This window comes from Panthera leo, chromosome B1 (genome assembly GCF_018350215.1).
Source record: "Panthera leo isolate Ple1 chromosome B1, P.leo_Ple1_pat1.1, whole genome shotgun sequence".
NCBI lineage: Eukaryota > Metazoa > Chordata > Mammalia > Carnivora > Felidae > Panthera > Panthera leo.
The window spans coordinates 198,784,732-198,807,103 of NC_056682.1; the positions used below are offsets into that span (position 1 = coordinate 198,784,732).

Consider the following 22,372-nt stretch of genomic DNA (forward strand, 5'->3'; position numbering starts at 1 on the left):
GCCCCGTTCCGGCACCGAGGAAGGGACACGGAGTGCCCAGTTTCGCCTGCGTTATCGCACGTGCTGCTCTTAGCGGTACCCCACTGGCATCGCAATTCCCTTCCACCTAGCTGGGCCGCACTCCAGAGCTTCCCTTTTAGCAGCAGGTCAAGGGTGGGGTCCCGTGGTCAGCATTTCTTGCGAGTTCCCGAGTGACGTTGCCACTGCTGGTCCAGATGAGACCACTGTTCTAAGGTGAGGGTCTAAGGGGGTGGGGGTGTTATTATCACCATAGTATAAATAAGGAATGAGTGATGGATTCAGAGAGGTGAAGTGACCTGCGCAAAGCCACACGGCTCTAAGCGTTGTGCTCACGTGGATTATGACACTGTTCCCCAAGTGATCTTCACTTCCTCGTCAGCTGTCCCACCCACCTCAATACCTGCCACCGCCACCCCGCCGCCCCCCAGCGGCAAGCCCACCCCGGCAGAGCTCTGCCCTCATGGAGACGGAAGGGGTTGGTCATGAACATAGCAACTCCAGCACCCAGGTGGGAAGGGTGGATTCTTATGAACGGAGGGTCAGCCCAGAACTCTGGAAACACCTAGAAAAGTGACGGCTCCCAGACGGGGAAGAGGAGCATGAAGGAGGGCCTCACCGGAAGAGGGACTCTGAGCTGGGTCCCGCAGGACAGCTGAACTTCCAAGGTGGAGACGCCTTCCTGATGCTTACACATCCTCCACCTTCTCAGGGAAGCCCCCCTCCACCCCACCAACCGCCTCACTCAGCTCCCCCAGCACAGAAGAAGGAGAGGGGGGATGCACACGGAGGGAGGGGGACGGAAGGGGAAGGGAGGGAGTCCCATCTGGGGCTCTGAGCCCTAGTCACTGCACAGTGACTTTGCAGACACCCTGGGAGCCAGCGCAGGTCTGCATGACTGGTGGAGGTTAAATGCAGACACGAGGCCCAAGTTGGGAAGCCATCCTTCAATTTGTAATAAAACCCCTGAGGTAGGGACGATGCACCATAAATCAACAGTCCACGAGTCCCATCGCGGAGTAATCTTTTCAATTATCTGCGTGCCCAGTGCACGTCTCCTAAGATGATCAGAAATGTGCAGCAGGGATGCCGGCCGTGGCCAGGAATCACTGAGGCCTGAACGGTCCGTGTTCGGCTGGTGGGCCCCCGGCACCTCCCAGGCCCCGCTGGTCACAGTCAGAAGGCAGCCGAGCACTGAGGCTCCCCGAGAGAAAAGGGCTAGAGAGAGTGGGCAGGAGGTCGGGCACTGGTGCATCTACGGCATCTCAGGAAAGATGTCTGCGTGCACTCACTGGGCTCCGGGCCCTGGGGACCGAGCAGGGTCCCTGCCCTCATGGAGCTGGCCCTCCAGTGGGGGAGAGAGACAACAGACACAGCAGGGCAAAGTGTGATGGAAAACAGGCAGTGTGAGCCATACCAAGACCTCTCTGAGAAGCTGAAACCTGAGCTCAAATGGGCTCTATCAGTTACAGGCTGGGTGACTTGGAGGAAGTCATTTAACCTCTCTGAGCCTGTGTGAGAGCTCCTCAAAGGGGAGGAGACACCAGCATGTGGTGAGGGCCCTGAAAAAGTGAGTTGCTCCCCAACTGCCTCTTTGCTCACTCTGCCCTAATTCGCCTCCTCTAAGAAGGGCCCCCTTCTGTTCCTGCTTCTCCCAGGAGCCTTCCTTGGTTCCCAAGTATAACACTTCTTTTCTTTCCTCTGTAGGCTCCACTTCCTGGTCTTTCCTTCTCTTCACTCACCCTTGTGCATCACAGCCCTTTGCATGTTTTCTCACCCCTACAAGACTGAGAGTTCCTTAGATGCAGGGTTTCAGTCTGACTTGACCCTGTGGGCCCCTCAGAACTAGCACAGGACATGGTGGTTAAGAGGCAGGTGCTCACATGTCTACTGCCCTGATGGATGGATGGATGGATGGGTGGGTGAGTGTGGGTAAACAGGTAGGTGAATAGGTAGATGGACAGATGGAAATGTGGATGGGTGGGAGGTGAGTAGGTGGAGGGATGGATAGATGGATGGGAGGGTGAGTTAATAAAAGTCATGGGTGGATGGATGAATGGATGGGTAGATGGATGGATGGGGTGGATGGGGTGAGTGGGTGGAAGGATGGGTGGATGCATGGAAGGATGGATGGATGGATTAGGTGGATGGGGTGGGTGGAAGGATGGATGGATGGATGGATGGATGGATGGATGGGGTGGATGGATGGATGCATGGAAGGATGGATGGATGATGGGTGGATGGATGACAGATGGCTGGGTGAATGGGTAGATGGCTGGCTGGATGGATGGATGGATGGGTGGATGGATGCATGGAAGGATGGATGGATGATGGGTGGATGGATGACAGATGGGTGGGTGAATGGGTAGATGGATGGATGGATGGATGGATGGGTGGATGGATGCATGGAAGGATGGATGGATGATGGGTGGATGGATGACAGATGGGTGGGTGAATGGGTAGATGGATGGATGGATGGATGGATGGATGGGTGGATGGATGCATGGAAGGATGGATGGATGATGGGTGGATGGATGACAGATGGGTGGGTGAATGGGTAGATGGATGGATGGATGGATGGATGGGTGGATGGATGCATGGAAGGATGGATGGATGATGGGTGGATGGATGACAGATGGGTGGGTGAATGGGTGGATGGATGGATGGATGGATGGGTGGATGGATGCATGGAAGGATGGATGGATGATGGGTGGATGGATGACAGATGGGTGGGTGAATGGGTAGATGGATGGATGGATGGGTGGATGGATGATGGATAGGTAGGTGGATAAGTGGATGGATGGAGTGGGTGGGTGAATGGACGGATGATGGATGATGGATGGATGAATAGGCGGGTGTTGGATGGATGGATGGATGGATGGATGGATGGATGGGGTGGATGGATGGATGCATGGAAGGATGGATGGATGATGGGTGGATGGATGACAGATGGGTGGGTGAATGGGTAGATGGATGGATGGATGGGTGGATGGATGATGGATAGGTAGGTGGATAAGTGGATGGATGGAGTGGGTGGGTGAATGGACGGATGATGGATGATGGATGGATGAATAGGCGGGTGTTGGATGGATGGATGGATGGATGGATGGATGGATGGATGGGGTGGATGGATGGATGCATGGAAGGATGGATGGATGATGGGTGGATGGATGGATGCATGGAAGGATGGATGGATGATGGGTGGATGGATGGATGCATGGAAGGATGGATGGATGATGGGTGGATGGATGACAGATGGGTGGGTGAATGGGTAGATGGATGGATGGATGGGTGGATGGATGATGGATAGGTAGGTGGATAAGTGGATGGATGGAGTGGGTGGGTGAATGGACGGATGATGGATGATGGATGGATGAATAGGCGGGTGTTGGATGGGTGGATGGACGGATACATGGATACATGAATGGACGGATGATGGATACCTGGATGGACGGATGGACGGATGGATGGATGGGTGGTGGGTGGTGGAAGGATAGGTGACCGAATAGCTGGGTGGGCAGATGGCGGAGTGGGTGGGTAGATAAATGAAAGTCAGTACTTGGAAAAATAAGAGGATTAGAATTAAGGGCACTGAGGTGGAGCAGCTCTGCAGAGGAGGAAGAAAATTTCTTCCCCCAAGATAGAGAAATTTGTTCTGAGGCATAAAGGGGAAGTTGAGGAAACACTCTCATTTTCCCTTCATTTAGTCAAACATTTATGTGGCATCGTGCTGGGTTCCAGGGATGTGAAGAAGCTCTGTGGCTAAGTAGGGAAAGACACAAGTGAGCAGGCAGTGAATGTGTGTTGTGGCCGGCACTATCTGAGCAGAGTTCAGGGGACCTACGGGAAGAGTGGCTAATCTCCTGACACAAAGGGGGCCGCTGAAGGGCTCCTTGGCTCCAGGTGATGCTGCTTCTAAGCGGCCCCCGCTCTTGGCAGCAAGGTGGCTTGGGACCATTTCTTCGCCACCTCTGGCAAGCCTGCCCACGCCTGAGCCCCAACTCTAGAGCTAATGCCCGCCAAGGCTCCCTGGGGACCACCATTTGGCACAGGCTTGTAGAGGCCGGGGGATTTTCTTTGGTTGCTCCCAGTGATCCCCACCGGATGGAATATTCTCCTCCATCTTGTACATGAGGAACAGGAAGTTCAGGAAGGTGAGCTGCTTTCCCCAAGGTGACCCAGCTGTGGAGCCGAGGGCGTCAGAATTCACACCCAGGACAGGGTGACCCCGAGCCCCATGTCCTTCCCACCACCCTGTGCCGCTGCTCGGCACGGATGTCCCGTCTCCGTTGCTAGGGTAACCTCCCTCCCCGCCCAGCAGTCACCCCTCCTGGAGCGTGATTCTTGCACCTGACATCATAATCCTCTGTGACATCTTAATCAGCTCCCAGGAAACTGACGGTGCCCACAGCAAGCAGCAGTATTAATGCCCAGTGAGTCAGCAGGGCCTGGACCCGGCCCACCTGCCCTGCCTCAGCCTTAACCCTCGCCTGCCCACCCCAACCCTGGTTTCAGAGTCAGATACTATGCTACTGAACCCTCCTAAACCTCAGTGTCCTCATCTGTAAAACGGGCGTAAGGATTCCCGTCCAGCGACCGCACAAAACCATGCGACGGCTTTGCAAGAGCTGGTGATGATGCTGTGTCATCTCAAGGACCTGTGGGTCCTGGGAGCTGTTTATTGCCAGTATTATTCTGCTCTGAGCTGGCTGCTCTCGGGGCCGGCAGCACCACAGAGCTCCCTGGGAGAAAAGGGGTTCTGTTGTGGGTTGCATTTTGTCCCCCCCTCCAAAGGCATGTCCAAGTCCTAACTGTCCCGCTCTCTCCCATGCCAGCAAGTGGGACCTTATTTGGAAAGAGCATCTTTGCAGAAGTCAAGACGAGGTCATACGCGAGTCAGGTGGGACCTTAACCCAATATGACCGGTATCCTGATAAAAAGAGAGAAATTTGGACACACACGCAGAGGGAAGATGGCGTGAACACATACGGACCAGAGGAGACCAGGGCAGAGACTGGAACGATGCAGACACAAGCGAACTGACACCAAGGGTCACCAGCCATGGCTGAAGCCAGGATCAGACGAGGAAGGACTTTACCCAGAGAAAGCACAGTCCCGCGGACACCTTGATCTTGGAAGTCGAGCCTCTTGAACTCTGAGAAGACGTATTTTGGTTTTAGGGCTCTGCTGGCTTCGGAGATGAACACGTGTCCTAATAGGACAGCCTCCATTCCAAGACCCACGTGGTGGGGCTAAACCTCCCGGAGTCGCATGCACCCTCATGGACAGTGGGGAGGCCGCTCTACTGAGTGGCTCTCAACAGGTCACTACTGAGCCCGTCTTCCAGAAATGGGGACCACGATGCCACCTCGCAGGCCGGAGGTGAAGAGAAATGGCATCAAGTCTGAGAAGGGTCAGCAGAGTTGGCGGGTTACCTGTTTCCCGGCATCCCGTGGCAGATTTTCTATTGTTTTCTGATTCCCATCGGAAACCCTGGGTCTCTGCTCGGGAACGCGCTGGCGTCGGGAGAGGATGGCTGAGCTCCTCGAAGGCTCCTCTTTGAAGACCCCCATCCCACCCCGGGCCTTGCACATGGACAGCAAACCTGGCAAAGCAGGAGGAAGGGCCCTTTGATGCACCCTCCTTTCCTCCTCTGCTCTCCCCTCCCTCCCCCTGCTCTCCCTTTCATCTGGCTCCCTCCCTAGCCGAGACCCAGTGCTGGCTTGGTATTTGAGACCAATTCTGCCCCAGACGCACCAGCTGAGTAGAGCGACCTATGGTCCCCACCTTTGATGTCCACGCACATGTGGAGAGGCAGCAATCACAGGGGGCTTTTCCTGCCAAAAAACATTTGTTTCCTTTCGGCTTTTTTTTTTTTTTTTCTGCATGAGCCTCCCCTGATCTTCTGCCCAAAGTGTCAACTTCCTCTTTGAGGAGCCTCCCTTGCAAGGTTCAGATCCTCCCCTGGACCCTCCAGCGGCTGAGTGACCTTGGGCCAGTTACGCGTCACCTTCGTGATTTTGGCCAGCCCTGGCATGGAGAGCACAGGGCAGATCCCGCGTGGCCAGGAGGGATTCAATGAGACGGTGTGAATGACCAGCCTGTACAAGCTTCGTGGTGGCGATCATCACGCCACTAACATTCTCCTCGTGTCTGAGGTCAGAAGCATAGTCCACTAAGTGCCTTGCCTCGGACCACAGCCTCCCAGTGCCTCTGTTTTCTCATCTGTTCAATGGGTTAATGGTGCCTGGGTTTAAGCGTTGTTGGACACATTCTTTAAAATGATTAAAGGGGTGCCTGGGTGGCTCAGTCGGTTAAGTGTCCGACTTCAGCTCAGGTCATGATCTCACGGTTTGTGCGTTCGAGCCCCACGTCAGGCTCTGTGCTGACAGCTCAGAGCCTGGAGCCTGCTTCGGATTCTGTGTCTCCCTCTCTCTCTGCCCCTCCCCTGCTCACGCTGTCTCTCTCTGTCTCTCAAAAATAAATGACTGTAAAAAAAAAATTTTTTTAAATGATTAAAGTGCTTAAGGCAGAGGCAACATCACTGCTTTCTTTGCATCGTGAGGGTAAAGTCTCAACGTCAGCCCAAAGAATTCTTGCCCTTCAGGATGGAGACTTCACAGCATACCCAGAAGAACCACTGCCCAGCCCCAGGAGAGTCTCAGGGAGGGTTATTCTGTCTGTAGTCAGAAAGCAGAACTAAGGCCCCTGCCTGTGACGCGGGGAGGGGTGTGCTGGGCGGGCTTCTGTTTTTCTGGAAGGGTTGTAAACACAGGATAATGAGGGCTTGAGAAGGCAGCTGTAATGACTGTTATTGCTGGCGAAAAGGAGTCCATAGGAGCCCCGAACTGTCCCATACTGCCCTCTGACCAAAAGTGCAGGGCGTCTGGGAATACCGGAAGGCAGGCAGGGCTCCTACAGACCCTTGGGGTCACCTCCCTGGTGCACACACCCTGTACAGCCTGCCCCCTCCCCACCCCCCTGCCTCTGTGCTCGCTGTTCTCTCTGGAACTGGTTCATCGTCCTCCACCTGGCTGGTCCAAGGATAATGGCCCACAGGCTGCCGGCCTCTGGATGGGGGTTTGGGGCAGGGCCAGGGGAGTTGTCTTGGGAAAGTGAAAGAGCTCCCCAGGAGCTGTGCAGCACCTGGACAAGCGTCTTGACTTCTCTGGGCCTTGGCCTTCCATCTAGAAAATCGGATTCAAACATCTCCCGGTCAGCTCACAGTCACTGCAAGGCTCAGATAGAGTTTGACATAGAAAGTGGCTGTATCTTCTGGGATGTGCTCTAAAAATCTGTCACCGGGGCTGTTCTTGTGACATCACTCCATGCCAAGACAGGGCTCTTCTGGAAAGCCCCATGACCTCTTCTAGTGAGAAAACAAGTTTTATTGCAGACTCTCTGAGGACCCAGCACCGTGGCAAGCACTTCACATGCTTTCTCCTGTTTGCTCCTCATGACATAAGGTGAGCCGACTCATGAGGCCCATTTTACAGAGGAGAAAACTGAGCCACGAGGAGGTCAGCAACTTTCCTAACATTACGGAGAGTACGTGGGAGATGGATTCAGTCATTCAAAAACATTTCCTGAGCACCTGCTATGTGCTCCGTGCTTGGTGCTAAAGAGAGAGCCCTGAGCCAACCAAGCGTTTGCCCTGGCGGGGCTGAATTTGAAGGCGGGGAGACAGAGAACGAACAGGTAAAGGGACATAATAAGACGTTGAATGGCAACGTGTGCTATGGAGAAAAATGAGGATAGAGGGAGTGGTTGTCTGGGGGAGAGTTTTGTGCCTTCGAGAATGTGGTCGAGGAAGACTGCTGTGAGAAAGTGACGCTGCAGCAGGGACCAGGGAGGAAGGGAGGGACGGAGCCACGCGGGTGTCTGAGGGAAAAGAATAGGAGGCACAGGGAACAGCCTCCCACGCATCCGCAGAGGAGGCAGGAGTGCTTGGACAGCCCGGAGGAGCCCGGGGAGGCTGTAGGAGCGTGGCAGGTTCCAGGGAAGGGGCGAGGGGGGGAGGGAGATGTGGGGAGAAGGAGGGCACAGATCAGGAGGGACCCCACAGGCCCTGCTGAAGGGGTTGGCGGCTCCACAGCCCCGCCTCCACCGGGTTGTGCCCCTCTCTACACTGGGCAGGTGCAGGTGCGGGGCCCTGAGCCTGAGCTAGGAGTCATGCTCAGGGTGTGGTGGGGCCCAGAGGACACCGCTTTGGGGTCACCGGGCTGGTTTGGGATGCTGTCTCCAGACACTGGCCCATCTAAGTCACTGGACCTCTCTGGACCCGGCTCCCTCGTCTACTTAAAAGGGCCCAGAGCACGGCCCAGGGCCAGGGTGCACTGTGGTGGCAGGGAACAGCCTGGACTCTCACATCCAGCCCTCGGCTGTGTTAGGAGCAGCTCCAAACACTTAAGAGGGGCTCTTACTCAACGAATCCTCACCTTTAAGGAGAAAGGGAGGCTGGAGAGGGTGAGCAACTCCGCAGGGAGCACTGTGGAGGAGAGTCCTCCAGGGTCTAAGGGTGGCCTCCTCCGCTTCTCTCCCCACCACCACCCCCACCCCCGCCACCCCGCCCCGCCCCCCAATCCGAGCCGGCCTCCCCTTACCTGGCAATCACGCTCCTGGCTGGCTCAGGTTACTGGAGGCCCTGAGGGGTCTGTTTAAACAAGTGTGTCTGAGCAGGAAAATCAAACAGACAGCGACCCTCCGGGGCCGCCACGGGACCACCGCCAAGGACTACCCCTGAACCTGATAAGGCCGGATCTATTTTCACTTAATTGGGCTGCGGCCAGGGGCCCACCTTTCCATCAGATAGGAGGTCTCCCCAGGGATGGGAAGGGTCCCCTTCAGGTGGGGCTGTCGTGCACCCCTGGCCGGGAAAGGAGACGGCCAAGGGGGTTGGGGGCGCCACCGGCTGGGGAGGCGCCGTAGGAGAGTTTGCTCACTCCTGCCTGCAAAGTTGGGGAGGAGGCTGTTGGGAGAAGAATTCTATTCCCCAGAAAGGCCCCGGGGAGGGAAATTCATCCTAGGGAGAAGGGTGGGGCCTGGAGTCCACGCAGGCCTTTCTGAGTGACACCAAGCGCGTCGTGTGACCCCTCTGGGCCTCGGTTGCCTATCTTCAGAGGAGGAGGCAGCTACAACTCCCCGTCAAGGTCAAAGGAGATTTAAAGGCAGCAGAACCAGCAACGGAGGGGTGACTTCAGTGTTCTTTTAGAAACGTCGTTCAAGAACTATTTGGTCAGCATAGGACGAACTGTCTTTACCCTTGACCCCAAGGTCCAGCCCTCTGGCCCTCCCCCCTTGCCCCAGTGCAGCTGGCCCGATGTGGGGTACTCTGGGCTGGGAGTCTGGCTGGTGCTGAAAGCTTGCTGTCACCTGCTGGTCATCCATTCACCTCTCCTGTCAAGTGTCCCCTCTTGAAGTCGAGCCCCTGTGCTGGCCGCGGAGGCCCCCACAAGCTTGCTCTGGGGAGCCAGACTGATGCCCACGCACGGGGATCAGAAGAGGGGCCGCCGGAAGCACCCCGTGGACGGGCAAGGCTTTGCACCCTTCTCTGCCCTTCTCCTGTCGGGGAGTCCAGGGCAGGGGTCTCCAACCCTTGGTACGTCGGGGCCGTGGGGCGCACTGCAAAATCCCCTGGGGTGCCGGGAGAAATCTTAGAACACTTCCTGTTTTTATGTTGGTTGGAACTATTTAACTCCAGTTTCCCCGCATGTAACCAGGGATAAAAAGGGACTTGCTGCCAGGATTAAAAGCATCAAGCTACTTACGAGCGCAGAACAGTGCCTGGCGATAGTAATTGCCAAGAGGCCTCAACTATTACCAATAGCAGGACTTATTCCCCATCCTGGCGTTTAGCGCCTCCGTTTTCCAGTTTCCCTGGACTCTGATCCTTTTCAAAGAGTCTCAGGGAGCACCGCAAAGCGGGGTCCATTCCACGGATGTAGCACCTGGGGTTCAGGCAGGCGCTGTGTCCTTCGCCTGGGTCCCTGGCAGGCGGGGCCGGGATCCCCGGATCCGGAGGGGCGTGGCTTTGCAGGAGTCGTGACCCCGCCCCCTCCGGGAGCGCCCAGAACCTGCGGGTCTCGAGACCACTGCAGGGCCTGGGCAATCGCGCGCGCCAAACCCGCTCGAGGTGGAGGAAAGCGGAACTGAATCAAATTCTGCGGCATGTGCGACCTCCACGGCCCGCCTACCCCGTGCCAGAGGCCGGGAGGGGGACACCAAAGATTCCCGCTCTTCCCTGCACGCGTGGCGCGGCGGAAACCGCGCCCTAGCGCCCGCTGGTTCCCGTTCTGGTGGCCGGGGCGGCCCAGCTACGCGGCCTGAAGCACGCGACTTCAACTTGCTGTATCTCAGTTTTCTCATCTGCAAAATGGGATGCCCACCCCGGGGACTGTTGTGAGAAGTTAATTGTGGTGATGCGTTGGAAACACCTAGCACATAATCTCTGCTCAGTGCGGGTGGGTTCGCTCCAGCATCCACCGTCCCCTCCCCCAGCTCCAGGAATAACCGAACCCTGCCTCCAGACTCCGAGCCGGTGTCCCCAGCCCTCACCGGAGACGCAGGCCAGGCGCTCCCTGAACTTATCGGGGCCAGCGTGCGCCAGGGGGCACTGCGCTTCCTACTCTCGCACCGGAGTCCTCGCAAGGTGCAAGCCACTGGTCCCAGAGGGGACACCCAGGTTTCTTGACCTTCCTGGGAGCCGGGGAAGGATGAGCACTGGGTTAGGGTTGGTTGGGGAACCTGTATTTTAGTGCCACTTCTGTCCGTCTCAGCCTCAGTTTCCCTCTCTAGGCCACACGGCTGTTCCATTGCACACGGATTGAGCGCTTACTGCATGCTGGAGGGTTCCTGGACTCTGCCTTCCAGGTTGAAGGTCACAGGGAGGCTTCAGGACCTTGGAGGCCTGAAGGGAGGGAGGGGTGTGTAGGGCATAGGCCAGCCGCTGTCTTTTCTGGATGGTTGAGGTTCAGTGCATAGAAAGTGTCAGAGGATCGAAATTCTGGGCGGGGGGAGGGGGAGTCTTTTCCCTCTGAGAACTTTCCAGGGGGCATCCCAGGCAGGAGGGACAAGCCAGGTGGGGTGGGGCCTAGGTGTCCCAGGCGGGTCCAGATCCAGAGCCAATGGCCTCTCCGCAGGGCAGGACCTGCACCCCTTTCCTAGCCTCCCCATGACCCCAGGCAGAGGGTATACTGTGCAGTTCACAGCCCAGATGTGGAAACTGAGGCGAGAAGTTACTAGCTCCAGTTATTGGCAGGAGAGGCAGGAGCCAGGGCGGGGAGGGACACTTCCCCCTGCTCTCGAAGGTGGGAATGGCCGCTCCAGAAATCGGACGCTATCTGCAGACAAAACCGACTGGAGTCGCATTAGCTTCTGAGTGGCTTGAGGACGGTAGTTCTAACTGAATGGTGGCAGGGAGGAGGAGTGGGCAGGCGAGAGGGACTCGGAGAAAGGGACAGGCAGACAGGGGAGAAAAGAGACCCTGCCATGGAGAGACAGAAGCACAGAGATCAGAGACCAGGGCTTCTGAGAGAGACCCATCTGAAAGAGAGAGACAGAGAGATAGAGGGGGAGAAAGGGAGGACGCCGAGAAGGAATGTCAGAAGTCAGGACCCGAGGGAGAGAGAGCAGAGAAAGAGGGAAGGGGTGGGAATCGTGGGGAGAGGGGCTGCAGGCCCCCCTAACCTCATTCCCCACCCCTCCTCACAGAAGGGGCGCCTCCCACAAAGTCCTTCGGGCTGCCCCCCTGGCAGGTGGGGGGGCACACTTCCAGGGTCACTCCCTAGGCTCCCCTCCTCTGGTCTCTCTCCTAGTACGGCTCTGGACCTCCTCGGCGCCCCACACTCGCTTCCCATTTCTGCCACAAGTGCCTGGATCGCGGGAGGCTCTGGCTGTCAGCATCTCTGTGTCCTGAGTTTCTTTTCGCCTGGGCTTCTCTGCCTTCCTGCCTCCGTCGATCACTGGGCCGCCTCTTCCCCGCCCTGTCTGCGTCTCTCACTCTCCTTCGCGGGGTGGCCGCGCGGGGTGCGGGGGGTGGGGGTTGAAGCCCGAGGTCCCCCGCCAACATAAGCACCTCGGACCTTCCTCGATGATCGGGCAGGGCGGGCCTCCCCGACCCTGCATTCTCCTGCAGGGGAGGAATCCGCAGGCCCAGAGGAAAGGCCCCAGCCCCCTCGATGCCAAGTGCGCGCAGCGCGGGGGAACCTGCCACAGAGCGGAGCCAGCCGTGGGCCCGGCGAGCAGCTGCGGGCGAGCTCACGGTATCCGAGCCGCGGCACAGCGCACCCACTTTGAAAGTGAATAAACCGAGGCTCAGAAAAACTGGCCCTCAGCCGTCGGCTGGTGACGCCTCTCGCCGTTCGCGCGCCTGTTTTCTTCTCTGAGAGACCTGAGATCCTCGGCATTTGGTAACTTTCATAAGAAAAACTGGACAGTCTCCAAGACTCTCAAGTAGGTGGTGGGCAGGGGGAGGGGAGGAGCAGGAGGGAAGGGTACTGAGCGCTGCCCCCAGCACCCATTTTGCGGATTGGGGGCGGGACTCGAAGGCGGTTCCACCCAAAACTGCCGGCCTCCGCGGTATTTCAATGCATTCATTTCGTCTCTTGAAAGCGCAGCGAGAGAGACCGCTCCCCGCAGTTAAGGAGTGGATTTCGGGGGTTCAGACCCACCCGCGTCTGGATCCCGGCGCCACCGCTAACTAGCTGTGTGACCCTGGCCAAGACACTTTACCTCTCTGATTCTGTTTTGTCACGTGGAAGGCGAAGAAAGCCTATAATAATGCCTATCTCCCCGGGTAGAGGGGATTAAATCGGATAAAGTTTGCAAAACCTCTGACGACAGGCCTGACACCCTGCTCAATATAAGTCAATTTTCTTTTTCGCATTCCTTCCCTCCAATCCCCGGGCCCTCCGGGCCCTTGCCGGAACTGAGACGGGGCCCTCAGCCGGCGGGGCAGAGCCTGGCGGGGAGCAGGGCGAGCCTCCCTCGGCCCGGGGTGGGCAGAGCCGGGATGGTCGGCCCCTGGAGCCTCGGGGTCTGCCTGACATCTCCAGGCTTAAATAACCGTGCGCCTTTGTTATTCGTCGGCAGCAAAGTGGTTCGTTACGCCTGATCGGTCTAATTGCTTTGAAATGGGATATATTATCTATAATTATAGAGCTCTAGGAGGAGCCGGCCGGCCCCCGCTTTCATCTTTCCCAAGTGCACCCTCATGTCGCGATCACATTAATTTGGGCCATTTGAAAGGGGGCCCCCTCTCTCCCCCCCGCGGATCCAGGCCCCCTCACCCGCTTCCGAACTTAAAGACACAAGGAAGCCCCAGCCTGAGCCAGAGGAAAGAAGCAAGTGGGGGAAGGGCGGGAAGCGGGAAAGAAGCGGGCAGTCGGACTCCGCCGCGCTAGGGCACTTGCGCGAGTTGGGCCCACTTGAGGCAGAGGAATGAGCAAGAAGGAGAAAATATTTTTACAAGTAGTTTTCTTTTCTTTTTTTTTTTCCACTTCGCGTTGAAGAAAGGCCCCTAAACTCTTAAAAGGCATAAGCTCTGCCCAGGTCCAGGGAAAGCAGAAAGCATTTCAATCTGGATGCGCGCTGTGGATATTCAGCTAGTGGCTGAAGACTCACCGGGGTTCCCAGCTCTCCTTGAGTTTTTCTCTGGAAAGCTGTGAAATCCTCCCGAAGGATACCATCAGGGACTCCCAGACAGTTTCCCAAACCTCTGACTCCCCGCCGTCCGCTTCTAGGCGACGGAGGCCAAAAGACTTAGGAGACACGGGTTTGAGAAGCCCCCTCCGCAGATTGGGGGATCCCGAGGTCGTGCTTTCTGTCTACCCGTCAGCCTCGCCCCCCCTCCTCCCCACCTCAGGACAAAATACCTCCTCTCTCTCCCCCTCCGCCGCCCTCCTGGAGATTGGTGAATTCCCACCAAAATAAATCGTTCCGGGTAATCGGTTTTCATAGCACATTCATTCTATTAAAGAGGACTGTTTGGGGCTCGCTAATTGCCGGGGGTCCCACTGAGCTGCACATTTTTTAAAATGCACGCGGGATTCCTGGGTCGAGGCCACAAAATGCGTTGCACGGGGGGGGGGGGGGGGGCGTAAACAAAAACCCGACGGAGGCGACAACGAATGCCCAAGTGAGGGGCCAGCCTGCAGGCTTTTCCAATCCCGGCCGCAATACCCAGACACTGACAGCGCTCTTCAAGACGGGATCCCTCTAAACGCGAGCCTTTCCCTGGGAAGGGGGAGTTTGAAAACACCACCACCCCTCCGCCGCCGCACACTCTCCCAAAACGGGCTTTGGGGGGGGGTGGGGGGGAGACCAAACCCGTCCCCAGTTCAGTTGCCCAGGGAGTCGGACGCTAGGCAATCAATCCGTCTTTGGGATCCTAAGCGCCAAGGTGCTTTGTTGGGGGACAGGGAGTCCGGACTGAGAAGGATGGAGCGAGGCGCGAGGGGAGGGGAGCGGAGCACCAGTCCCCGAGCTTTATCTGCTGCGGGCCAGCCCTGCCCTTGCCAGGCATGAATTACAGCCCGGCTTTCTGGGCGGCTGCGGCCGCGCGGAGAAATGCCGGGCTGGAAGCGCCTGGGGGGGTAGTGCTGGCGGCGAGATAACAGGCCCACCCCCCCCCCCCCAACCCCGGCCCCGTCAGCTCGAGAAACCCACCAACCGGGAAATCCGGAAAGGCCCAGACAAATACAAACGCAGAGAAAGCTCCTCGCCGCCCCAAAACTTGTGCCTCTCCTCCCGCGGGCTCAACAAGCTCCGAGAGACACAGAGACATTTCCTTTCCTCTAACCCCCTTCTCTGAGACCCGGGGCATCTCCCCCCCTCCGCGCCCCCACCCTCAAAGGCAGGTCGGTGCAAGCGCCGAGAGCTATTCTGAGCACCGGCTCCACGCGCAGTCTACTCGGAACCCCTTTCCCTCTCCAGACACACACTTCTCGCCTTGCCACGCATGCCCCCAGCTAACCCGCCGCGCCCGGCGAGAGCGGACAAGAACCCACACCGAACCGAAAAACCGTGGGGTTCCGGACGGGCTCGGGATGCCTAGGGGCGGGCGGCAGGGCCGGGGGCTGCGGGCGCAGGCGGTCTGCTCCCAGGAGGCGGGGGCGCGACTTCAAGGGCCCCTGCGCCGGCTGCTGCCTTTGATCCGGCCGCCGCTGGCGCCTAAAAACAACATCCTCGTCTGCCTATTAGGCGCGCTGAGGGATCGTGACAGATTGTTTATCCCCGCAATTAGCGATGCGGCCCTTCTCCCGCCGCCCGGCTGGCCGGGCCCCCGGGCCCGCGCCGGGCCTCGCTGCGCCGCCGCGGGGGACGGCCCTGAGACCCCTCTGCGTCGCGCGGCTGCACTCTCGGGGTTCGAGCCCCTGCTCCGCCCTAAAGCTGAAGTTCTTAGCTGGCGGACTCCAAGAGGGCCCAGAGCACCCCCACCCCCCCCACCCCGTCCCACTCCCCTGAAGTTGATTTTACTGTTCAGCATTTTTCTACGGAGGAAGTTCTTAGATCAGACTGGCAAAGTGATCTGAGAGTCCAACACTCTTGAGATGGGAGACAACGGCGCAACAGCGCAAGCCTCATGGCAAAGACAAGCTATCTGTCGAAAGGGTGACCTAAAGAGCCAAGGGGCCTCGGTTCCCTCTCCCCGTCTAACCCCGGTGCAGAGGGAGATTCCGGCTCGGCTGTAGGGTTCGTTCCAGCCACAGCTAAATTGAAAATGCAGGCCATAGAAGTTCGCTATCCGGGCTGGGATGCTAGCCTACTGTTCGGCCTGCAGCCTTGCTGAGCGTCAGTTCGGTCAGCTCTGAAATGGGTCGTAGGCTGGCCTTGGATCCCGGCATCCTCAGGCGTACCTCCGGGGCCTTGGTTCCGCTGCCTGGTGGCAGGACGCTATTCGTCCTACTCCTGCCCCGGGGTACCGGGAGCTTAAGCCAGGCCGCGTGGGTGCACCGCGCCTCTAGCTGGGCCCGACGCGAGCTGGAGGCCCTAAACCCTGCCTAATGCTTGTGTTGCAGTCTCGGACGAGTAAGGAATCTGGAAACGCGGCGTAAACTTCACAGATGCGAGTATTCCTGAACCCCTCCCCCCCCCACCCCCCAAGACCTGAACACATCTCTGGAGCCTATGGACAGACGTGAGGCTGCCGATCACCCTGGCGTCCGCAGCCCGACCCCTCCCGCCAGACCCCGGACGCCGTCAGGGTAATAAAGTTCCCGCTGTAGCAATTCATTTCCCTTAATCTGGACGCCCCTAATCTACAGCTTTTATTGCGCCCAGTTAAAAGGCGAGGGAATTCGCTGTCCCTCCGCGCTCGGATAATTACCCCTAAATGGCCACGGCAGCCCCTCGTGTTTCCTGGAGATTAGAACCCCGCAGTCATCAATGGCGGGTCCCGGTGAGCCGCCAATCACCGCCGCTGGCTCCCCGGGGGTCGCCGGCCTGGGCCCCGGGATAAGAGGCCATAAAGAGGAGGGGCAGAAAACTGCTGAGCCCCAACCCGACTTTGCATAGATCTTCTATCTCCCCACGCTTTCAACTCATTTTCCTCCATTTTTTTTTAGCAGAAAAAAAAGATCACGTTTCCTCCGAAACTGGCAAAATAAAAGTTCTCCGGCCCAGCTACCAAGGATCCTTCCCAGGAAGCGTCCTCTTTCTCCGCTGACCCCCTCCCACAAACGTGCCTCCCCACTCCGGTACCATCCGCGACCCAGAGACAGGGACGTGTTATTGTTTCCGCGGACGCGTTGAGGTCACGTTAAGGCCAGATCAGTGTTTTGTTGACGTTTCTGCTGGTTTTATTTCAATAAGTTCTATATCAAAAGGACCCGGCGGCTCCTTCCCCCAGCTGGTCGCCGGTATAGGTGTTGTAATCCTCCCAGGGAATTTCACAGCGGGGGGGAAAGTACACATCATGAATGAAAATCGATTAACGACCCGGATAATATCATGTGTTCTTATTCTTAGCGTCTATAGCACCACAGGAGAGTGGCCGCTTTCTGCAAACTTCAGTCCAGCTCCTAGAAAGAGACAAAGGCCCACTTCTACTCGGAGGTAAAGTTTTGAAGACTGAAACAGAGGAAGAAAATAGAGGTTTGGGTTTTTTTTAAAAAAAGAAATTAATCTTTCTTTCTACTAGAATACATAACCAGCCAGATTTTTTTTTTTTTTAACTGTGAAAGAAGTGTGTCTGAAATGACTCATCGCCAATGATCGCGGGAGAGAAGACGGGAGGCAGATAGCGGAGGGGGATAGAGAAAGAGACACAGCGGCTGGCCGCCAAAGGGAAAGGTGAAAGAAGCCTTGGTAGAAACAGGAAAGGAGCAGAGGAAAGAGGGAGGCGTGGGAGAGAGGGGCGATCAAGGAAGGGAAGAGAGGGGAGGGCAGAAGAGAAGGGACGAGGGCAGGGAGAGTCCCCCAGGAAGACAGAAAAACTAGAGAGCCGCGGGGACCCGGAGACAGACGCGCGGCCCAGGCTGCAGCGCGGAAGAAAGTTTCTCCGGCGCCCCCTCCCCTCCCCTCCCCTGCCCTCCCGGGGCCCGGCCCCGTCCCGCGCGCCCAGCGGCCCAGTGCGCCTCGGGGCCCGTCCGCAGGAGCGCGGCCCAATGGCAGGCGCCGGGCCCGCCCCCTCGCGCGCTGATTGGTCGCCGCGGCGCCGGCCTCGCCTTATTAACAAGTTCTCTGGGGAGCTGCGGCCCGACCCGGAGCCGGCGAGTGCGCCCGGGAACCCGGCCTGCGCGGCGGCGCCAGCGAGGAACCAGGCCCCAAGCGCCGGAGCCGGCCTTCTGGGGAGGGGCGGGAGGCGCGCGCGCGAGGGCCCGCCCGGCCAGGGCCCCGGGCGCACCCAAAGGCCGGCCGCGCTCCCAGCTCGCCCCAAGCCCATGCCCGGCGGCTGGGCCGTGCTGCGGCTGGAGGGGGGGCCCGGCTCTGCATGGCCCCGGCTGCTGACATGACTTCTTTGCCACTCGGTGTCAAAGTGGAGGACTCCGCCTTCGGCAAGCCGGCGGGGGGAGGCGGGAGCCAGGCCCCCAGCGCCACCGCGGCCACGGCGGCCGCCATGGGCGCAGACGAGGAGGGGGCCAAGCCCAAAGTGTCCCCTTCACTCCTGCCCTTCAGCGTGGAGGCGCTCATGGCCGACCACAGGAAGCCCGGGGCCAAGGAGAGCGCCCTGGTGGCCTCCGAGGGCGCACAGGCGGCGGGCGGCTCCGCGCAGCCCCTGGGCGCCCGGCCGGGGTCTCTGGGAGCCCCGGACGCGCCGTCTTCGCCGCGGCCGCTGGGCCATTTCTCGGTGGGAGGACTTCTCAAGCTGCCAGAAGATGCGCTCGTCAAAGCCGAGAGCCCCGAGAAGCCCGAGAGGACCCCGTGGATGCAGAACCCCCGCTTCTCCCCGCCCCCGGCCAGTAAGTAGCCAGAACCCAGGCGGCGGGGGAGGGGGGGCGGGCGGGGGGTGCGGGGCGGGAGGGCGCCAGGCCTGGAGCCGGCGCCTGCCTGTCTCCAGCAGCTGCGTACCTGCAGCCAGGTACCCGGAGCCCATGCTGCAGATCTGCTGGCGGGGCGGCCGGGGTTCGCCACTCTCCCTACTCGCGTCAGCTAGAGGGGTAGAGGCCTGGCTGAAGCCCAGCTCTGGGTCCACTTTCGCGGACTCCTCGCCTTGGCCGGGCGACGCTGGGCGTGTGTGTGTCTGTGTGTGTGTGTGTGTGTGTGTGTGTGTGTGTGTGTGGCGGGGGTGCAGTTAACTTCCAGGGCAAGGTGTCTGGGCACCCTCCCCTCCTGCTCCTATCAAAAGACCCCGGGGGGTCCCCACTTCCCTATCTGCCCCTATGCCCTGTTATTTGGCCGTTATCCCTACGGATGGGTCCAGGCGGTGCGGACATCTTCCCTGCGCTCAGAGTTTCACTTTCTCATAGAAGACTCCCCCCCCCCCCTCCACCCCGCATTAAAGTACCTCTCTGCCCTGAGGTTCTGAACCTCTTGCAAAATTCCCCCTTCCAACCCTTCAGATTTCAGACAGATACTTGGTGCTCACGGTGGATGGTTCAATTAGTGGGAGGGGGCACTCAGGTCCAGCGGAGGGGGCGGGGCACCAAGTCAATTAGCGGGAGGCGTCCCCTCCGTGGCGGTGGGAAGCTCCCAGACGTCGCCCGACAGGGCCACTGGAGCGGACTCCAGCCGCCATAGGCGCGTTCGGGGTCGTTGCAAGGCCTCGCGGCCCCCCGGCTTCTCTGCCCAGCAAACACGCTCGGAGATATTTCAGGAGCACGGGAAATTCCCAAGTTTTCCTCGTTTCCTCCGATTATTTTGCGCGGCATAATAGCAACCCGAATTCAATGGCGTGATGCTGAGGAATGATTTTTATCTGGGGATTAAACGTCTTTGAAAGGCCAGCCCCTCCCTGGGCCTAAAGGCTGGAGAAGGTGGCCCCGGGCTAGGCTGTCGCTACCGAAGGGATTGACGTTTCCCTCGGCGCCCGCCCCTCGGGCGGCCCGGCGGAAAGCGAGTCGGGGGCCAACTGCTTCCCGGACTCTCAATGGCCTGGAGCAGGGAAGAAGGGGGGATGTTAACACAAGATTTCGTTTGACTCATATCCTGGTGGTCTGCGAGCCCAAAGGCTCATTTAAGGGAAAAAAAAAACAAACAAACGAAAAAACATGCATACTTAGGCAAAACCCGCATGGTGAAACATTATGTACTTGAATTCATTTTTCCCCCGAGGGAAGCCGCTGGGTAGGCAAAGCGTCCTTTCCAGGACTCGGGAATTCGGTTAGGGCCTCCACGCTGACCCCAAAGTCGTTGAGATCCCCGTTGTCCTGGGAATAATGTGTTCTCCGTTTTATCTGGCCACAACTGCCCTGTGTGGCAGGGGTTCACTGGCCCAGAGGACTCCGACTGGTACCTTCGGGAGCCCTCTGCCGGGGCGCTGGCTCACCGCCCATCTTTGAGGTATATTTTGAAGCCATAAGAAAAAGCTTGGCACCGTTCATCTCCGTGGACTGAGACCCAGCTGGAGGAGAAGCCATTGCAACCCCTCTCCCACTCACCCCCATTTGTGTGTGACCAGAGGGCCAAGGCACTGGGGGTGGCTGAGCCCCAAGAGACAGCTGGGACCACCGGAAGATGCAACCCCCCTCCCCTTGGCACTTCGTATATTTGAGATATGGCCGCCGGTGCAACCTTCTGACCGCCTGACAGCCGGCTCTGCTCGCCTGCCATCCCCTGAGACTGTCCTTAGACCCCTGTAGGAGCACCCCGTTCCAAGGGGAAGAGATCTGGGCCTAGCCTAGCGCTGAACACTTTGGTGGGCACACATACATGTTCACCCAACGCAGAAAACTAGATGTGATCTTGGGTTGGGTGCAGGGCCTTTCTGCCTGTTTCATCAACCTTATTAACACCTACGGTCCCAGCCTGGGCGACGGTGGGAGGAGGCCCGCCGCCGAAGGCCCTCCCAAGCAGCCATCTAGCAGGAGGCATCCCACCTCTTCCCACTTAAGTTCGGGCCTTGAACACGCGCGCGTTTCACCCGGAATCTTTGTTTCCTCGTTTGCAAGAAGTAGACGGAAACGTCTACCCCGCGGGGCGTGGCAATTGGAGAAAATCTTTTCCAAGTGTCTCTCCCAGCGCTTGGCACCGAGGTGCCCCACGCAAATGAATAGCCGGTATTGCTGTTGACTACTATTTCTGCTTTGTGGGCAGATTACACTCCCGCGCCGCTTTCTTAACCCACTGCCTTTCTCTCGGCTCCCTAGGGCGGCTGAGCCCCCCGGCCTGCACCCTGCGCAAGCACAAGACCAACCGCAAGCCGAGGACGCCCTTCACCACGGCGCAGCTGCTGGCGCTTGAGCGCAAGTTCCGCCAGAAGCAGTATCTGTCCATCGCCGAGCGCGCCGAGTTCTCCAGCTCGCTCAGCCTCACCGAGACGCAGGTGAAGATCTGGTTCCAGAACCGCCGCGCCAAGGCCAAGAGACTGCAGGAGGCCGAGCTGGAAAAGCTGAAGATGGCCGCCAAGCCCATGCTGCCACCCGCGGCCTTCGGGCTCTCCTTCCCGCTCGGCGGCCCAGCGGCGGTAGCGGCCGCGGCGGGCGCCTCGCTCTACGGTGCCTCTGGCCCCTTCCAGCGCGCCGCGCTGCCGGTAGCGCCCGTGGGACTCTACACAGCCCATGTGGGCTACAGCATGTACCATCTGACATAGAGGGTCCCAGGGTCCCCTACCTGCGGTTCCAGCCGATTCCTCCAGCCCCTGTCTTCTGCAAAGCAGCAGGAGCCCCCCACCCCCACCCCACCCAGCGAGCTCCCCTTCCACCCCCCACACTGCTCTGGTTTATCCTCCGCCGCTCCCTGCGTTCACTCACGAAGTCTGATCCCCTCCCCCAAAGTGGCTGGAAGGGTCCCTTAACACTCTTCTAGAATCTAGACCTACCCTTTGTGTTACAGATGGATAAACTGGGGTTAGAGAAGTTAAATTTCCCAAGGGGCCTCAGCAGAGTTAGCTGTTGGAGGCGCACCAGGGGCTGCGTCCTGTATCCCTGCCTCCTGCCCCCGACACCCGGCGCGAAAAGCACAGGAAAAATACTCCCGCCTGAAGATTTTGGAAATAAGAACAGTTGGAGAGAAGGAGAACATGCCAGGGGAGATCGGCCTCCCCACCGCCCCGCCAGCCCCCAGGTCCTTCCTTCGGAAAAGTTCAGAGAACTTCAACAGCAGAACGTTTGTTGTCGGTGGGGGGAGGGGGGCACACAGATGCGTTGCAAAGGTAGGTTGGAGGGACCCCTCTCACCAGTATCAGAAGAAATTGTAAAATAAAATTTAAAAATCCTGTTTCTTATTTAACAGTACGTTTGTGTGTCTGTCAAGAATCCCTTTGGAAGGGATGGTGTGTAATATACTGTATATTTGAAATTTTATTATCATTTATATTATAGCTATATTTGTTAAATAAATTAATTTTAAGCTACAAGAAATGATCTCTTTATTGATTTAGGCCTTTATGTGAATTTCACGTCTTCGCACATGCAATTGCCTTTCAGTGCGATGGGACTTTTACTCTAACGCCTTTCAAAGGTGACCACGATATTCCGGGACAGAGGGGGGCGTCTCTTTGAACACACAGGACAGATCTGCGCTGGCAAAGTCAAGTGGAGAATTGAAGCAATTACCTACGATAATTAGGCTCAATTTTCCAATTCGCTTTAAGCTGAAATCGACACTTGCTCAGGTGACCCAGAACCGACTCTTTCTTTTTTCTTCCTTTTTAACCTGTCTATGAAAACAAAGCGAATCACCCAAATGGTTTGATGACTGCAGACAGCTAATCCAGACAATTCCTACCCCTGCAAACCTGTTTTTCCCACAGGAGGCC

At 58.2% G+C, this 22,372-nt stretch overlaps 1 protein-coding gene across 1 annotated transcript; it reads left to right on the forward strand.

Moving 5' to 3' along the window:
- Positions 1-17,755: 17,755 nt before the first annotated feature.
- MSX1 (msh homeobox 1) lies at positions 17,756-21,959 on the forward strand. The gene is made up of 2 exons (XM_042934065.1): positions 17,756-18,416; positions 20,763-21,959. Exons 1-2 carry the CDS (start codon positions 17,948-17,950, stop codon positions 21,203-21,205), a joined length of 912 nt encoding a protein of 303 aa, XP_042789999.1. The 5' UTR covers positions 17,756-17,947; the 3' UTR covers positions 21,206-21,959.
- Positions 21,960-22,372: the final 413 nt, after the last annotated feature.